The sequence below is a fragment of the Equus przewalskii genome, chromosome 14 (genome assembly GCF_037783145.1).
Source record: "Equus przewalskii isolate Varuska chromosome 14, EquPr2, whole genome shotgun sequence".
Classification (NCBI taxonomy): Eukaryota; Metazoa; Chordata; class Mammalia; order Perissodactyla; family Equidae; genus Equus; species Equus przewalskii.
Window position 1 is genome coordinate 71,744,952 of NC_091844.1, and position 17,484 is coordinate 71,762,435.

General features: G+C 49.8%; 1 protein-coding gene across 1 annotated transcript in view; it reads right to left on the minus strand.

Annotated features, from left to right (window-relative positions):
* LOC103561647 (uncharacterized) overlaps nt 1-17,484 on the minus strand; it is a 135,153-nt gene that overhangs the window by 21,555 nt on the left and 96,114 nt on the right. Inside the window, exon 4 of the mRNA XM_070571909.1 lies at nt 5,332-5,439. Within this exon, the coding sequence (XP_070428010.1) occupies nt 5,332-5,439 (108 nt within the window). The remainder of the gene's footprint in view (nt 1-5,331; nt 5,440-17,484) is intronic.

Sequence of the window (17,484 nt, forward strand, 5' to 3'; positions counted from 1 at the left end):
GGGCCTTGGAGAGCTCTTGGCAGAACAGGCTGCACTTTCCATTGTGGGCTTACCAGACCCGAGGGCGCTGACCCTGCGCCTAGGCCCTGGGAAGGGGGTCTCCAGCCCTCTCTCCTCAGAGGCCTGACGGGGCAGGAGCTGTGCCCAGGGCCCAGCCAGAGAAGAGCAGGCAGCTTTCTATTCTGTTTGTTTTCACCTCACCGAGTTCCAGAAAGGACTGAAGGTGACTTAGAAGGATACATGTAAGACAAGGTGAATCAGAAGCAGGAGGGAGACAAACCAGTGTCGGAGCAGGAAGTGGTGCACGGCTGCTGCCTCCAGGAACGCTGGCTACAGGGGGGTCACAGGCTTGCCTCCAGGCTCGGCTGAGCTTCTGACCTTGGCCTCCCATTGGACTTGCCTGGGGACTTCACAGAAATATCCATGGCTGGGTCCCATCCTGAGAGAGCTTGATCTGCTGTGTAGCCTGGATATCAGAACTTTACAAATGTCCCCAGGTGATTTTAATATGCAGCCAGAGTGGAGAGCCACTGTTCAGACTCGGAAGAGGCAAACAAGAAGCTGCTCTGTTACAACAGGATTCAACATGAGACACATGACAATGGGGTGGGAGAAGACCACGTCTGTGCTGAAATCAGAGGCACGTCTCCTAAGGGTCCCAGCAATGGGGTCACAGTGACAGACTAGACATGAACTGCCACAAAACCCCAAATGTGGGCACACTGATGTGATCTATAGGACAAAAGGTCTTCTGACAGCCTGTAGGGTTCATGTAAAAGCATTTTGGGGTGGGGGGAGATGAACAGGGTTGTTGTGACACAGCCAAGGTACCCAGCTTTCGGATGGCTTGATCAAGGGGGTGGATTTTAGAATCTCTGAAAGAGTAGATAAATTACATATCATCCAGGAATTTTGTTTTGCAAAATCTCCATAACTTGCATTTCAATTCCTTATGGCTTAGAATCCAGGCATTCAGTAACACCTTGGAGTTGAGAGTAGTAGTTAAGGCTTTAAAATACGCTGATGCCCATCCTTGCAAGAACAATTAATTAGAGGATCTGAGGGGAAAACCCAGGCACCTGTAGCTTTCAAGCTCTCCAGGTGACCCCAGTGTGCACTGCGGGCTGAGCCTGCTGGCCCAGGTAAGGCTGTCCTCCCTCAGAACCTGTCAATCTTCTCCTGGGAGCTAGGAGGCTCAGGGGTTATTTTCAATGTAAAGCTGAGGAGATGGAGCCTCAGAAAGCTGTAGGGGTCTTACCCAGAGTTAGCGGTGGATCTGGGACTAGAGCCCAGTGGCCTGCCTCCCAGTCCAGCGTGCCATCCACCATAGTGCCCCTGAGGTCACTCTGTCCTGCAGTCCTGTGATCTCTGAACTGAATGACCTCATCTGATCTCATTACGTGGAGATAAGAGAACAGTCCCTGGCCTCAAGGAGCTCGTGGTCCAGGAAGGATGATGAGAAGCTCCAGGCAAAGGAGACAGATGAACAGCCCAGGGAGGGGCCGGGGTTGAGGCTTCGTCGAGAGGGCAGTCAGCAAGCTTTGTTCTGGCCAGGCTGAGTCTGAGATGTGAATCAGGCAGGTCGGTAACTCCTTCTCAGGACTCTGGAGAAGTGGTGGGGCCCTTAGGACAGAAGCACCCCCAGAGATTCAAGCCCCGAGGACGGCTGAAGCAGAGGGAGTAGAGGGGTTGCTGAGAGATGGGAAGGCTGAGGAAAACCTTGCAGCACAGATGTCCTCGTTCACAGGCAGAAGGAGGAAGGGGGCTGGGGTGCCTGGATAGACGGAGGCACGCAGCCCCCAAGCCAGGAGAGAGGCTCCATTTCTCTATGAACTAGCGGGAAGGTCATTCGTTGATCCTGAGGTGCACAGGGGCCGCTGGAGGTCTTGAGGACAATGGGAAAGGTGGGGACGGGGCAGGGATGGGGCAGGGAATGGACCAACGGACCAGTGATGCATGAATGAGGCCTGGGCACGGCCGAGGGTTTGGCTAAGGCTCCGATGAGGATCTGTGCCCGGGCCAGTTGGCGTGGTTACTGGGCCTCCTCAGGGGTCTGAGTGCCCAGATGCCCAGTGGAGGTAGGGGCTGCTGAGGTTCCCAGGGCTGGGCCAGGACAAAAGACAAGTGGGTGATAGAGTGTAGGTCGTGGTGACAGCAGCACTGAAATGTCTGCACCCAGGTCTGTCCTTGGGGTAGAAGCCACAGAAGCCAAAGGAAGACGGATAAGGAAGAACAGGAAGGCGGAGGGCCTGGGGACTGCAGTGAAGCCAGGCTGTCTGGAGCAAGGGCGTGAAGGAAGGCAAGGACAGGGGAGTGTGGTCAGCAAGGGCACCTTCAGGACAGCTTTGCCGGGTGATGTTGCTGCGAGTGCGAAGCCTGGGGCACAGCCCACAGTGTTCTCTAACGGGACAGTCCACATCCCCCTAGCTCAGGAGACATTTGCAACATCCCCCTAGAGTGCAGGGCATGCAGGGGACAAGGGGACTGGATGGGCAGCACTAACACAGTCCCAGGGATGGAGGCTGTGGATGCTGTGCCGGGGTGCTCCTCAGCATTGATGACATCGGCATTTGCCCTTCATCACTTCCAAGCCTACGTGTCTGTCAATGCCATTTTGGCTCAGCCTTCAGTTCTGCACAAACCAGGCTGTCAGCTTTACCTCCCTTCAGCCCCCCTGCCAGGGTCAAACACTGCAGGGCACGTATCAGATTTCCCTTCTGCTAGCTGGCTCTGGCACCATACTCCTGGCTACAGGGGGGATTTTCATCAAACCACTGACGAGCAGAGAGCAGTCCTCCATGCTTTGCATCCGAGCAGACCCCGTTTTGTAGCAGGATACACAGAGCCTAGGGATCTGGCCCAGTTTCCACAGGAAAGTGATAGCTTCTCCCACTGGTCATGAGGGGCCACAGTGGGATGCAGAACCTTCCTATCTTCTTGGGAATCAATGGGAGTCCTGCACGTGAGGGAAAAGCACAAGCCAGCACCAGACCACGTGCTGTTCTGCTCCCAGGAACAGTGGTGCTGTGTGTGCAGTGATGTATTCACTGAAAGCCCCAGCAGGTGCCGGGTGGGAGTGGTGGAAGGGAATACAGGAATGATTCAAGATGTGATTTCCATCCTCCAGGAACTGGCCAGGTGGGAGGGAAAACTGACAAGAGTTCACAGTGGGGACACCAGTCTGGTGGGCACAGAGATTTGAAGCCCACAAGTGGTGCATCCTGTCAGGCATGCCTGGTGAGATCACCTTCAAGGCCCCTGCATATCCTAAAATACATGCTTCTCAAAGGTCACGATGAATAAGAGCCATGTGCCCTTTGTGTTAGTGGCAGGGAAAAGAAGACCCCAAAATAAAGGCCATCAAACCCATTGCCCCCGGGTTCCTCTATCCCCTTCGCCCCCTGCCATACTCCCAGCGTCTAAAGCTTGAAGGCGTATCCTAGGAAAGCTGACTTCCGTGAAGAACATCTCCTGAATCTTTTCTCAGACACTTAACGCCACCTCTGCCCCCTCTAGAAGCTGGAACGCCACAGGCACCAAATCCAAGCCTAACTGTTTAGTTTTCCAACTCCCCTCCTCTGACCTGACAGTCACAGAAGCAAAGCATTCCCCAGGGCCTGGGAACGACTAACCAGGACAGCTGTCCGGCCAGTCAGCAGTGCCATTAGGCACATGCCAACAGCCCACCAGCTCTCACAGTCAGGAACCCATCTGCCCGCACTGGCCACCCACTGGGCTGCTAGATGGTGGCAGGCTGGATGCACAGTGGACACTTCCTCCATTTCGGCAGCTGATCCAGGCCCAGCCTGGAGCCTCTTCCTGCTTTCTGCTGACAACCATGGCTACCAGCAACCTGGGATCCCAGAGCTGCATTTTCTTCTTTCTGTGCAAGGGCTCCGGGACTGGAGGGCCATCCCCAACCTCACTGTCTCTAAGTCCAAAGAGAAAGCTCTCTGACCAGCGAGAATCTGGATACGGTGGGAACCTTGTTGGTCTGCTGCTCTGGCCCCTGCTGTGGAAGGAAGCTTGAGTTCAGGCCACAAGCTGGCCCCAGGCAGAGGCCATGAGGCTCCTGGTCAGAGGGCACCAGGGCATGGTGCTGCTGAGAACACAGCTGACCTTTGGGATGCTAGGGCCTGTGCTCACCCACACCAGGCCCCTCATACAGATGGACTTCTTCAGGCTCAAGTGCCACCACGAGATGCTAGGCTGGGCCAGCTCAGCCTCAACCCTCCTTTATCCCAGTGCCCATGCCCCCAGCCTCCAACCTTCATTCCAGGTCCAGCCCCCTGTCCCTTGAGCAACAGTAAATGGAGTGAGTTTTGGCCATTCCAGCTCCCCTACCTCTGCAGGCGCATTCCTGGCCTCCTGGGTGGGTGTTAAAAGCAATCTTGCAGATTCTTTTCATCAGATTTCTGCCCTCATAAGGTAGGCCATGTTCTCCCTGACTCTCCTGGCTGCCTGGTCTTCATAATCTAGGTTTGAGAATCCTGAATTAAACTTTAAGACCAGACCTCTGTAAATTTAATCCAAGGAAGTAATCATATGACTATGCAAAGATATACAGGCAAAAATGTTTGTTGCGGTATTATTTGTAAGAGTGAAATAGTAAAAATACACTAAATGTCCCTCATTAGGCTACTGGTTAAGTAAATTGTGTAGATTATTATATCAATATGATATGAAGCCCTTAAAATGCTATAGATTTGTATTTACTGACATAAAAAATACCTGTGATGTATTGGGAAGTCAAAATAACATGTCATGGAGCGGTACACACAGTACGATTCCATTTGTGTGTGCGTGCACATGTGTGTGTACACACTTGATGTATGTGCACAGGAGAAAAGCTTGGAAAGAGGCACTAAAATGGGTATTTCTTGGGATTATGATTTTAAGTAATTTACATAATTTCAGGTGCTTTTAAAATATTTTTACAATGAACAAATACTATTTTAACAGTATTTAATCACACTATTTTACTAATGAGAAAAGTTAAATTACAAAAGAAGCTTTAATTTTTGAGGAGCTTAAAGGTCACCTAGCTGCTGGCCACCCGCAGAGCCACCCTACTGGGGAACCCGGTAAGTGAAGAAGAGAGATAGCAATCCTTGTAGTTCGATTCCAGGAGGACTGGGGCCCAGATGGCTTAGCTAGGCTCTGGGTACCAGTTAATCTCACGTCTCTGGTAAAAATCTCACGGACCAACAGGACGAGAGGACCAGCTACATTTTCCACACTTCCCGCAGAAAGTCAGTGTTAGAGAAGACAGCTGGCTGTGCCCAGGTCTGATGCCGTTCTTATTTCTAGGTTAGCTGAGCAGAGACCTACCTTGCGCTGTCCGTCTCTGGCAAGCTCAGGATTCGTCCCCAGGATGCAAAAACCTCGATGGCCGCCAACACTTAGCACAGCGTGAACATCACCGGGAGGCCAGACAGTCTAGAAAGAGACAGGGAAAGGTATCATCTTTTGCAAAAAGATCTTGTTGGAATCCCAGTGTCTTAGATGGTCCCCGCCCTAAGGGGAAGCTTGTCCTTGTCTTCGATTGTCGAGTGCAGATCGTCTCACACAGGGTGTGCCCAAACTCTGCCACGGCATTCCCGGGTGAGGGGGCCAACTGGTCAGCAGAGAACCCCAAGGAGCAGACACGAGATATCCCTCCTCCATGCCCCAAACACACAAAGCCCTAATGCCCAGTGTGGAGCCATTAATATTGAACAAGAGAGAGAATAATGGCATCTCCTTCCATATGATTCAAACCAAGAAACTCCAGAGATGGAGAAAAATAAGAAATCTAAGTCTTTAATCTAATGCTGAAAAGAGAACAGGACACAAACTCTAGAATTACAAAAACAAATCATTGCTTCTTTTAGACAATGGGCAAGAAGACCTTGAAGAGGCAAAGGATGGGTTCCCTGGAGAGATTTAAAAATATATATAGAGAGAGATTTAATACCTAGTAGAAAGAGGCTACCTATTATGGGGAGGCAGGGCTATTCCTAGTTCCCTCTTTCAAATATAATATATGTGAAAGCCATCTTCACGACAGGAAATGGCATTGTCCGCTGCAAAAATGCACGCTTGTCATTACCTGGGAATCAATATATTTTTCTAAACTGAATATATCATTATCAATTGATTTTCCTTTTTCCTCTTAGCACTCCAGAGTCCCGGATAGCAGGAGAAAGCTTTAATGTGATATGAAGGATTTGGACAGGTAAATAACTTATTGTAAACTAATTCCACCTTATAAGGAGCTTCTCTCTGACAACGCGACAGGTCTTTCTCAGAGCCTCCCCATCCTCGCTTTTTCAGCTGCGTCTGACAGAGAGGCACGCGAGCCATATCAAATAGCCATTTTAAAGCAGAAGGTGGCAAAAATATGATTTTTCCCAAGGATAGAGTGTTCCCTTTACGATTAAGAAATAACCTCTGCGGGGAAGCAAAGTAAGCCAAGGTCACCATTTAATTTTGACACAGAGCCAAAGTCTCGGGTACATTTCCTCCACCAAGCCTATGTGAAGCACACGGAAGGATCGATTCCTTTGGCCACAAAGTATTGACAGTACTGGTGATAATAAACGATCGATGCATTTCTGGGAAAGATCCTTGGCAGACAGTGCTGGTGAAAAGAAAGATCTGGGAGGCAGCGGTCAGACCATTTTTAGATCCTTGAGAATCTCATTCATTTATTTATCCATTCATTCATTCATTCATTCAGTAAATATGTATTGGGTGCCTGCTACGTGTCAGGCGGCGTTCTAGGCACTGGGCACACACGAGTGAACACAACAGGTAAAAAAAGTGGCTGCCCTCATGGAGCTCATCTTCTAGTGAGTGGAAACGGAAAATAAACAATAAACTTAAGAAAGAAGTGCAAATTGTATAGTATATCAGAAGGTAGTTAGTGCTACCTACTAGGGAAGAAATAGAGCAGATGGATGTTGGGGACTGTGGTGCAGCTAGAGGAGGTGGTCAGGGTGAGCCTCAGGAGAAGAGGACGTTTGAGCGCACATGGAGGGGATGAGGGAGTGGGCTGTGCAGGGATGGGGGGCAGAGCATTTGAGGGAGAGGCAGGAGCCAGAGCAAATGCCCCCTGGGGAGCATGACTGTTGTGTCCCTGGATCAGCAAGGAGTCCACTGTGGCTGGACAGGGAGATTCTAGTAGGACATTAAGCTAGACAGGTGAGCATCCAGGTCTTGTAGGACCTTGTAGGCCACTGCAAAGTCTACTAACTAATTGAGAGCCAAAGATCCTGGCCACCAAGCTTTAGAAGGAGCTTTCATTCTCTTGAGACAAATCTGTCAGAGGCCAATGTCAAGTTAATCTGCTTCCCTTCTCTTCAACCCAGATGACTCAAGTCTCCAGGCTGGGCCAGGTGAATATGGCATGGGCCAGACAGGAGCTTGGAGGCGCAGTGGAGGGAGGAGAGGCCCCAGGGCTGTCTAACTTGTTCTGATGACAATGGCCTCGTCCTTCCTCCTTTGTGGTCCCCAGAGGCCACTTCTAGAGGCAATAAACAAAGTCGTGAACAAAAAATCAACAACACACATAGCCGAGTTCTTGGGACTTTTTCCTAATGCGCTTATGAAAAGATCCTAACACAAGCTGACAGGTTAGACCTTACAGGCTGTGCCAGACATCTTCTGTTTGCTCCTCCAGGTCTGCTTTCTACCCTGTTCTGTGGCCGGGGAAGCTCACCTGATCTGCATGCAGGGCATCACTCAAGCTCTGGGATGTTGTGACTTCTGGTTAGGCTCTGCCAGTGCAGACACCAGCAGAAGACTAGAGAGGGGTGGGGTTGGGTGTTTATTCCCTCCTTCTCTTCCTCCATGCAGTGTCTTCATGGACCGGCTGTGACCCTCAACTGGGGACATGGCTCTGGTTGGTGTGGGGAGAAGCCTCCACATAGCTCTCTCTCTGTGTTTCAGGAACAGCTCCCTCCCCTTGGCCCCCCAGGCTTAGAGGAGGTAATTACTCCACCCCCATTATGAGCCCTGGGGTATGTTGTGATCTCTTCATACTAGGCCTACACCTTCATGAACAGTCCTTTCATTTAACTCTCTTCAAATTACACATTTGAATGCATCTATTTCCTGTGAAGACTCTAATGGAACATTCTCAGAGATGGTTAAAAGCAGGACTTTGGAATCAGACTTCATTTGAATTAGAATTCTAACACTGCCCCTTAGTTTTGTGATACCAGCTAAAAGTTATTTAACTCCTGTAAACCTACATTTCCCATTCTTAAAAACAGAGAAGCTGGTCCATGACTATCATCCTCATCGTCAGTCTCAGCATCACCATCTCAGCACTGCTATTACCCACTCACAGTCCCAGGGCAGGTAGCACCTCCTTCATGACATCTTGCCCACCCCAGCCAGAAACTCCTCCCTTGAGGGGTTTCTCGATGTTCTCAGCTCATATTTGGAATTAGTTTATATCTCCATAATTTCATTTGTTTCCTCTTCTTGCTCTTCTTTCTTCCATTCAACCTCCACTTTTTGCAGTCAAGTCCTGGGCATCCTGAGAACAGACATTATCTTACTATTTGAATCTCTGGTCCACAGCACCCATCACATGGCGGTGTATATTAGACCCTTCATTCATTATCTTTTCTTCTTAGGAGGCCTATAAGCTACATCCATGCACTAAAACACATTCTACTCTAATGAGATACATGATATTTAAAGTGATTTTAAAATACATTATTAGAAACTGATTTCTACTAATAATTTTGTTCCCAAGTTAACATTATAAAACCTTAGATTTCCAAAAATCATGGCCTGGGAAAACGAATCTCAGGAATGAACCCAGGAAATCACAAGGAGACAGGGACTGTTTTCCATCTCCAGGTGAGATGACGGCATTTCCTCAGGACTTAACTTTTGACATCTCCGTCAAACTGACCCTTTCTCTTCCACTAATGTCATCATCAAAGGGCAGCTTCCATGCTTAAGGAAAATCAAATTAAAAAGCCAAAGGATGAGGGACTTTTTACTTTAGTTTTAAAAGCACAGTAGGTGATAAGTCAATGCCTATGAAAGGGGTCTATGTCCTTCACCTTCTCAAGCACTTGAGAGATGCTAATTGAGTTTGACAGGGCAGAAAGTCCAAGTGAAAGCAAGACCCTTGAATGGGCCCTTTGGGTTAAATAATTGCCTAAATGCCAGGAGATCTTCAAAATTAAACTCAAAGAAATTTTGAGACCCATTCTAACTCTAAGTCTATAAATAAAGATGGTTCCCGGCATGAACCAAATTGATAGCCAAGAGAATTATAAACAAGGGCCTCAGGATTTTTTTACTTCCCTGCAAAAGATACCAGTTTTTTGGAGAGAAACTGCCTTAAGAGAGGAGAAACTAATTAGGGAGGCTCTGTATGATGCAGCATCAGAGAATAGCCTTGCCTGGGTCTTGACCAAGCTACCCAATTATGGCTCCAGAACCGGGTAGTTCACCACCCCTCAGCCAATTGGGAAACGAAGATTCTTTCTTCCCTGGAAGAAAAATGCAAAGGAACTGGAAGCTGTAAACTGTGGCGAGAAAACCAGCTCCCATACCCACCCTCCAGTCAGCCCAGGCACAGGACCTTGTCACGAGGCGTAGGTGTCTGCTCTGAATGTGCCCTGCAAAGGGGACTCTCATTCACATTCCCTTTCTTTTAAGAAGAGAGAAAAACAGGCTATCCATTAATAATATCAACCATGGGTTCACCAAAGCTGGCAGGCATCTTGCCAATCCTAAAATAAACACTCTCAGAAGGTTTATCCATCAGGTTCGCAAGAGTTCATGGGCCGGAAGGCACTGCTTTTAGAAGGAGAGATTGAAGACGCGGAGATGGCCTACGTTAGGAGAGCCCACCCAGCACGGTGCAGAGGTTTCCTCTTTCCATTAAGGAGCCAGAATTGGCTGCTGCTCATATCCATTACTATTCTCAATGCTAGGGATGCACCGCCTGGCAAGCTTCTGTATGGCATGTGTTCTTCAGAGAAAGACAGGATCTTCAGAGGCCGTGACTCCTGAATGAGTGATAATATCAAAATTTTCATAATGCTCAGTTTACAAAGCCTAGCTCATTCACATTTTCTCATTTACCATTTCCAACAAGTTCATGAGTTGATTACTATTATCCCCATTTTACAGCTGAAGAAACTGAGGCTTGTGGAAAATAAGAATTGCCCAAAGTCACGTGGCAAGTAAATGAGGGAGCCAGAACTGGAACTCTTGATTTTGTGCCTCCCATCCCACACTTTTGTTCCAAATTCTCTGGCCTATTGTTCCCGGGGCCCCAGGTGATGAGGAGATGAGAGCTGTCTTGCGTTCACCCTGCAGTCACCACCCCTGGGCTGACTAAAAGTACAGGTGTCAGGGGACGTCCTCACTCCAGTCAGTTCCTGGTGAGCCCAAACCAGTCCTCTGACCTGACTGGCTGCTGCCTCCACCCCCACCACCGGCTTCTTGGCAGCCCCCAGGTGCCCGGTGGTGGTCGGGTTCCCAGGTGGTCCCTCACCCTGTGCAGACCCTCCCACAGCAGAGAAGCCAAAGACTGCCCCCCACCCCCAAACCTCTGTCAGCAGCAAGGCAGCTCCCCAGGGTTCTCCATCACCATTAACTCAGTGTTTCTCAACCTTTTTTATTATCACCCACCCCCTAAGAAAAAAATTAAATTAAATTAAGCTTAATTTAATTTGAATTCTAACAAGAGAAATTCAATTCTAAAGAGTAGGATTTGGTTGGGTAGGGTGGAGCTTCAGAGGGTCACAAACCAGTGTAATATCTAAGGGGTTTGCACCCTCCCCACTCCAAGAATCAATTTACTCCCTCCCCTCACATGGTGACTGCATGCCTTAATTGATTGACTTGCCTCCAAATCTGCTACCTCTGGGCCCTTATCTCAGGGCACTGCCCCCTCCCGTCCTTAAAACCCGGTTCCTCCTTCCCCCTCTGGCCCCTGCCACACACACAACATTGTTCACAACAATGTGCCCCTCACCTGTTCTCTCCAATCTCCACTATGGCTGCCTGGGGCTGGGCCTCCCCACCTCTCACCTGGATCACAGCAACAGCCCCAAGTGGCCCTGCTGCCGGCAGAGGGATTGTGCTCAACCCCAGAAGGAGTCAGGGCACTCCCCGCCCTAAATCCCTCCATGGCATGGGCCCCGGAGAACCCAGGCAAGTCCGGACTCTTCCCAGTGTCCTGTGCTGTCCAGGCTCCCCTGCCCGTGCCTCCTGCCCCCAGACACTCCCAGCTTTCCTACACTGCCGGGACCAGACACGCACCTATGCCCCTCCCTGGGCTTCCTCCCACCTGCCTTCACCCCTTCCCCTCCTGAAGACTCCCCTCTAGAAGTTGTTCTGCACTCTCTGGAGTACAGTCACTCTGGAGGCAAATCTCTGGAGAGTATCAAGATAAGGGCACATGTGTCACAAGGAGGTTGCTGCTTCTTTTTTTTGAGGAAGATTAGCCCTGAACTAACATCTGCTGCCAATCCTCCTCTTTTTGCTGAGGAAGACTGGCCCTGAGCTAACATCCTTGCCCATCTTCCTCTACCTTACATGTGGGATGCCTACCACAGCATGGCTTGCCAAGCGGTGCCATGTCCGTACCCGGAATCCAAACCAGCGAAACCCAGCTGCCGAAGTGGAACGCGTGAACTTAACTGCTGCACCACCCGGCCAGCCCCATCCAAGGAGGCTTCTTGAGGGCTCACCTCCATGTCCCTCTTGGTTGGTTTGGGCAGATAGGGACAATGGGGTACCTGCAGCCTGATTGGATCCTAAGTTACGTCATGACAGAGCTCTGCCAGAGACTCAGACTAAACCATTTCAGAACAGTAAGTTGCAAATCAACTCCTGCCTTGCTTCCTCCCACCCCAAAAAACATCTTCTTGTTACACAGCAGACCCCTCAGCAATTAAATTAACTGGGACTCACCCAACTGAGCCCCACCAGCACCAGTACACGTAGCCCCCTCCGTTAACACGGATTTTCTTGTCAGTGGAATCAGAACTGGGATGGCCCTTGCATTTTCCGAAGACTACAAGATGAGGAGGAGGGCAGAGGGGCCAGTAGACCTATTGCACTACCTACCACAGTGGCCTTGAAGATGTCACAGAGCACGCAGCACCTGGCACGCAGTAGATGCTCAGTAAGGCTCTGGGGAAGGAAGAAAAATGCCTACGAGACTCAACTCATTTTCCACAATTTTGTTTTGAACATCTGGAAGTTCACACCACAGTTTCATGACTGGAATACAAACCGGTTTAAAAAAAAATCAGACATTGCTTCCAGATTTCACTCTCATGAACAGGCCTGCATCCTCCCTTTAAATTGCAATAATTCCTTCCCAGATGTTGCTTCTCCTTCAGACCCATAAATTTAAGCTTTTCATGATGATGCCTCACATTTGCCTGGTGCTGTGGGCTCTTTGGAGTGCTTCTGCATCTTCTCTCCCTCATTAGACGGCCTGGCGGACCCCGAGAGAGCTAGGACAGGCACTGACATCCCTAATTCATTGGCAGGAAGGCCGGATGCCAATGCTTCAAAGCTGAACTGCGGTGGGGACGGGTTTCTCTCTCCTTCCTGGTGTTGAGAGACACACACACCCTTCCTCTCCAACACTTTCCAGGTCTTCACATGTGAGAGGTGCATCTGTGGAGGCTCCGCCTCCACCACCATGTTGGCCTCTGGGGTGCTGCCCACTTAAAACTCTGACTCCAACGTGCACAACTCTCTTCCCTTGGTTCTCTCTGACACTCCTGGGGCCTGGCTGTAACATTTAAACAAGACTTGTCTAGAGTCTTGGGGAGTAAGACAGCACTCTAGGCCAGGAGGTGGGTGAGTGCCATGGAAAGAGGAAGTAGCGTGCAGCCAGACAAGTTGGCTCCCCAGCCGTTCTCCAGGAGGGCCCTTCTCAGCTCTACAGGGCGACCACCATCTTAGGCAACCACAGAGGAATTCACACCCAGGCAAGAGCCCACCTCAGGTCTGGACCCCACAAGCAGAGCCTGGAGAGAGTAGGATTCCACTCTTCCCATCCACCTCCCCCATCCCAGTTTCTTGTCTGAGGCCAGTCTCTTTCCTGTGACCGACCCTGGGCTATTTGACTTGTACCCAAGCACTCAAGTAGCCAAGCATTCAACTAGCCAACCACATCAGCCCTCTATCTGGGCCAAAGCTGCACATGTCAGGGGGTGGGAGACAGTCATGGGGACAGGACGGGCAGCCACCAAGCAAGTTCACTGGATCCAGTATCCGCTCACTCCCAGGGTCTGCAATGAGCCAGGTGTGGTTGACACCTGGACTACTAGTGCTCAAGGTCCCTCAGCATCCTCTGCCCCTTGGGCCTTGGCCTCTTAGCAGCTTTAGAAAGAAGTGATGGGGGAAAAGTGACTTCACAGAGCAAAACAACATGGGCTTTCAGACTCAGTGGGTTTTTTGTACCCTCATGGAGATGCAGAGTGGTCTGGGAACCCCTTTTCCCAAGTCTGAATCCTGTACCTTCGCTCATGGCCTGCACGGTGCAATCAGAGCTTCATTTTAGATTTACATCTTAGTCCCTGAGTCCCACACTCGGTTCAGAGGTTGGCTTAGCCCATGGAGCAGTCAAGAGCGTGGAAGATTCACAATCTGAGAGACCTGGGTCTAAATCTCACCTCTGCCATTTAATGGCAGAGTGATCACACTGGGAAACCCTCCACTCCCACCCCTGCCTCAACCTCCTCACCTCTACAAGGGGGATGATGCTACCAAATGTCCGTGGTTGTTCTGAGAGGCAAATGTTTGAGCGTAAGAAAGGCAGTTAGCATAGCCCATGGCACATATAACGGGCGGCTATGACCATTACTGTCCCCAAGTCTGCCAGCCGAAGCACAGAATAGGTATCCCTAAAACGCCTATGGTGCCGTGATGAGGGCTGGGAATCACACTAGATGGCGCCTTCTCTCCTACCACCCTCCACAGAAGCGAGCGTGAGGGGACAAGTGAATGGGGAGGGATCTTCCTTAGGAGGTCGTGGAGCCAGTGGGCTGACCATGTCTCCAGGAGTCCTGGGTTGATCTGACAATGTCAGCTACCACTCCCCACTCTTTCCAGCTCTGTCTCTGAATTTCTTCCGAAATTGCAGTTTCAGCCTTTACCAGCCCCGCCTTCCCCCTCCTCCCCAGCAATCAGTAAGCCAAACACCAGGCCTGAGGGCAGATGCTGTTATGGCTTCCATTCCCTCATCCCACCTCTCCTCTGAACCCAGGCCTATGGGGCCGGTGGCCGAAAACCCCTTCCTGGCCCCAAGTGGGGCTGAGAGACACTGCTTCCTCACCCAGTAAAATGCTATGTTTTTGAATAGATCTGAGGCTGTTTCTATACTTTCAAAGAAAAAAAAATTGTGAAATAAAAGCTTTTGGAGATTACAGTACTTTTTACCCAGATATGATGAGTTATCCATTTAAAAATAAACCGTACCCAGGCAGAAAGCAGTCATTACTAGGAATTTCTGTAAGTTCTCTGCTTTTCTTGGCCAATATAGAAACAGCCTAGGAACTGAAAATAGAATTAGAAGCTAATTCTGTTTTCCTGCTCTCTACCAATGTGCGCAGGCAAGTGGCTTGATCGCACCACAGCTTCACGTTCTATCTGGAAAAACACGGAACCGTGGCTCACCAACCCCATGGCATTTCTGCAAACTAACCCAGCCACGCAGGAGTCAGGCCAGAGCCCAGAGCAGTCAATACGAATGCACTGAATCACGGAGCCACAGCCTGGCAGGGCCTGGTGTCCAGATACAGGCGCGGGTGAGTGACAAGCTCCAGGTCACACAGCTGATCAGCAGGAGAGCTGGGACAACACTCCTGACTTCCTAACTCCCTCCCGCTGTCCTCTCTTTCACCCGGTCATCTCTCGACAGTTTAACTGTAACTGAAGATTCCAGGAAAGTCCCCCAGCAAGGTTACACAGCTTCTCACAACCCCGTCTTCCTTCCCGCAGAAAGTCCCCCTGCCTTCCTCTCTCCTCTCCAGTGAGCAGTAAATCAAAGATTCCTTGCTGCATTACTTTTCAAGCTCGATGTTTCTAAATCCAAAGACATCTATAAATAATACATACTCATTTATATGTACATTTAAAAGATTAAAAAAAAAAGCCATAACAAAGATACCTGTAGATTCTTCAGAATGCTAATGGCCTACTTAAAACACAGTGCAGCCAAATGGCTAGCGGACACAGGTAACTACATCTATGAACTTCCCTCCACACCCAGGCCGGGAGCCTCCATTCTGAACTCACTCCATTCACGGCTTCTCTCCCACGGTCACATTTAGCCATCTGCTTCTTCTTTTTCATGTGGGACTGTGTATTTTTTTTCCTCGTCAGTGTTATGCGAAACATTTAGCAATGAAGTAGCAAATAAAAATACTACATATCATCTAGAATTCATACAAAATTGTAGTTGGCTTTAACGCATCTAAAGGTTGATAAAAAGAAACACATAGATGCTTCTTAAAGGCTTATTTATATTTTATTACACATTACACACATCTCACTCCATTGAGAAAATTTAGAAGTTGATGTGGTTCTCTCTGTCACAAGCCTCTGTGGCGAAGATTACAGCGACTAGAGAACATTTTTCCTTGGAACACAACGCACTCGTCTCGCAATTACCCCCGCAGACAGAAATGGTGCAAAAATCCGGCCGCACTCCAGCAGTCTTTGGAAGGGAGGGTTTCTGCACTTTTTTCCCCCCCAAAGCGTGCACTCCCGCATTGTCTAGCTCTCTATCCTCCACCCTGCTGGGCGTCTCTGGTCTTCACTCCAAATTCAGGATGTGGCTGGAGAACCATCACCTCTCAGACAGACGTTCTGATTCCCTGGAAGCAGGCACAGCTGGCATCTACCCCATCACACCCTCATACACAGAAATAGGGGCTGTCACAAGGCTGCAGATGGTGAGGGCTAAGTTGGCTGTGCTAGGGGGACTGAAGGTGGTCAGGAGTGAGAACTCCTGGGCTGCAGGAAGGCTCATGTCAGGGCTTAATCTAGGCCCTGGAGGGTGAGAGCACCTGAGAGACCAACCTGGAGACATTCAGAAGGCGCGGGTCTTAGTTTGGGTTCCCTCCAAAGCAGACCTGGAACACGGAGTTGGATGCAAGCGGTTTCTTTGGGAGCTGATCCAAAGAAGCACCGTGAAGGAGCAGGGATGTGAGACAGGACAGGAGAAAAGCCAATCAAGGAAGCATTCACGAGTGGGTTACTCCTGCTGGCGACGCTCTGAGAGTCTATCTAAGAGTTGTCGCACCAAGAGATGAGGTCCAGGAAGCTGGGGTAGTCATTCATCACTCCTCGCCTCTCATTGGTTTTGGTGTATCAATCCCCTGCACCTCCAGCCTGTGCCATGGGTGGGCTGGGCACCCTCACACAGAGAGGTGCAAAGCAGGAACTGTCAGCAGGTGATCCTCAGCCTGGGGAACGGGCGGGGCACTGACAGCCTCTCACAGTCGGTGCGCAGGGCCCTCATCAACACCTGAAACCTGCTGGGCACTGCAGCGTCAGCACCTGTTCAGTTGCCTGGTCTCTGGGACCCTACCTTTCTGAGTGAGAGGGAGACACACACTGCTTGTCACAGTCAGAGACCTTGACTGTGCTCATCCCCACAGTACCCACCATGTCAAATGTGTTTGTAATGTGATCATCTGCTATCCGTCGGCCACGCAGCAATCATGTATGAAAAATAACAATGAGGAGCAAATTAAGTGATCTGTCTGCAAGCAGCCTGTTCCAAGGAGGAAGGGCTGCTGTTGACAAATCTATTAAAATTATACATAAATTATCTAAGAGCACAAAGATACATGTTCAGAACAAGGACACTGATTGAGGGCATTTTAAATACAACCAGGATTAAATCATCTTATCTCCTCTAAGTGAGGTAATAATAAAGAGAAGAAGTGGGAGAAATAAACCACACCCATCACCTTCCTGACGAAAAAAAGTTCAGAATTTTCATTTTTCAGGATTATGACACCTTAAAACACTAAGACTTCTGGGTGCTGCCAAGAATCCTCCATAAAATGGGTTATAGGACAGCAGGATCCAGAGAGGCCCCTGGGTGTCCTCAAAATGGGAAAAGGAGAGCTATGGGGCCAGGTGTGCCTTTCTCATGAAGCAGAACCCGGACAAGGATTTGAGGCAAGTGGCTTATTTTGGCGGGTGATCCCCGAAAGCTCAGGTAGGCGAGTGGGGAAGAGAGACAAGTCAGTGAAGGAAGCCAACACAGATCGCTCTAAATGGGCAGGTCGTCACTGCGGGCACCTGGGCCAATCCCACTGGGGACTCTGGGGGACAAGGAGAAGCATGTCTCAGAGTGGTCACACCTGAGGTGTGAGGAAGCTGGAGTGTTTGCTGCAACTCCCCATTTCCCATCGGCTGAGAGCTCCTACAGGAAATTAACTCCTTGGCACTTTAGTTCTGCCCCAAGCGGTCAGCAAAGGCTCC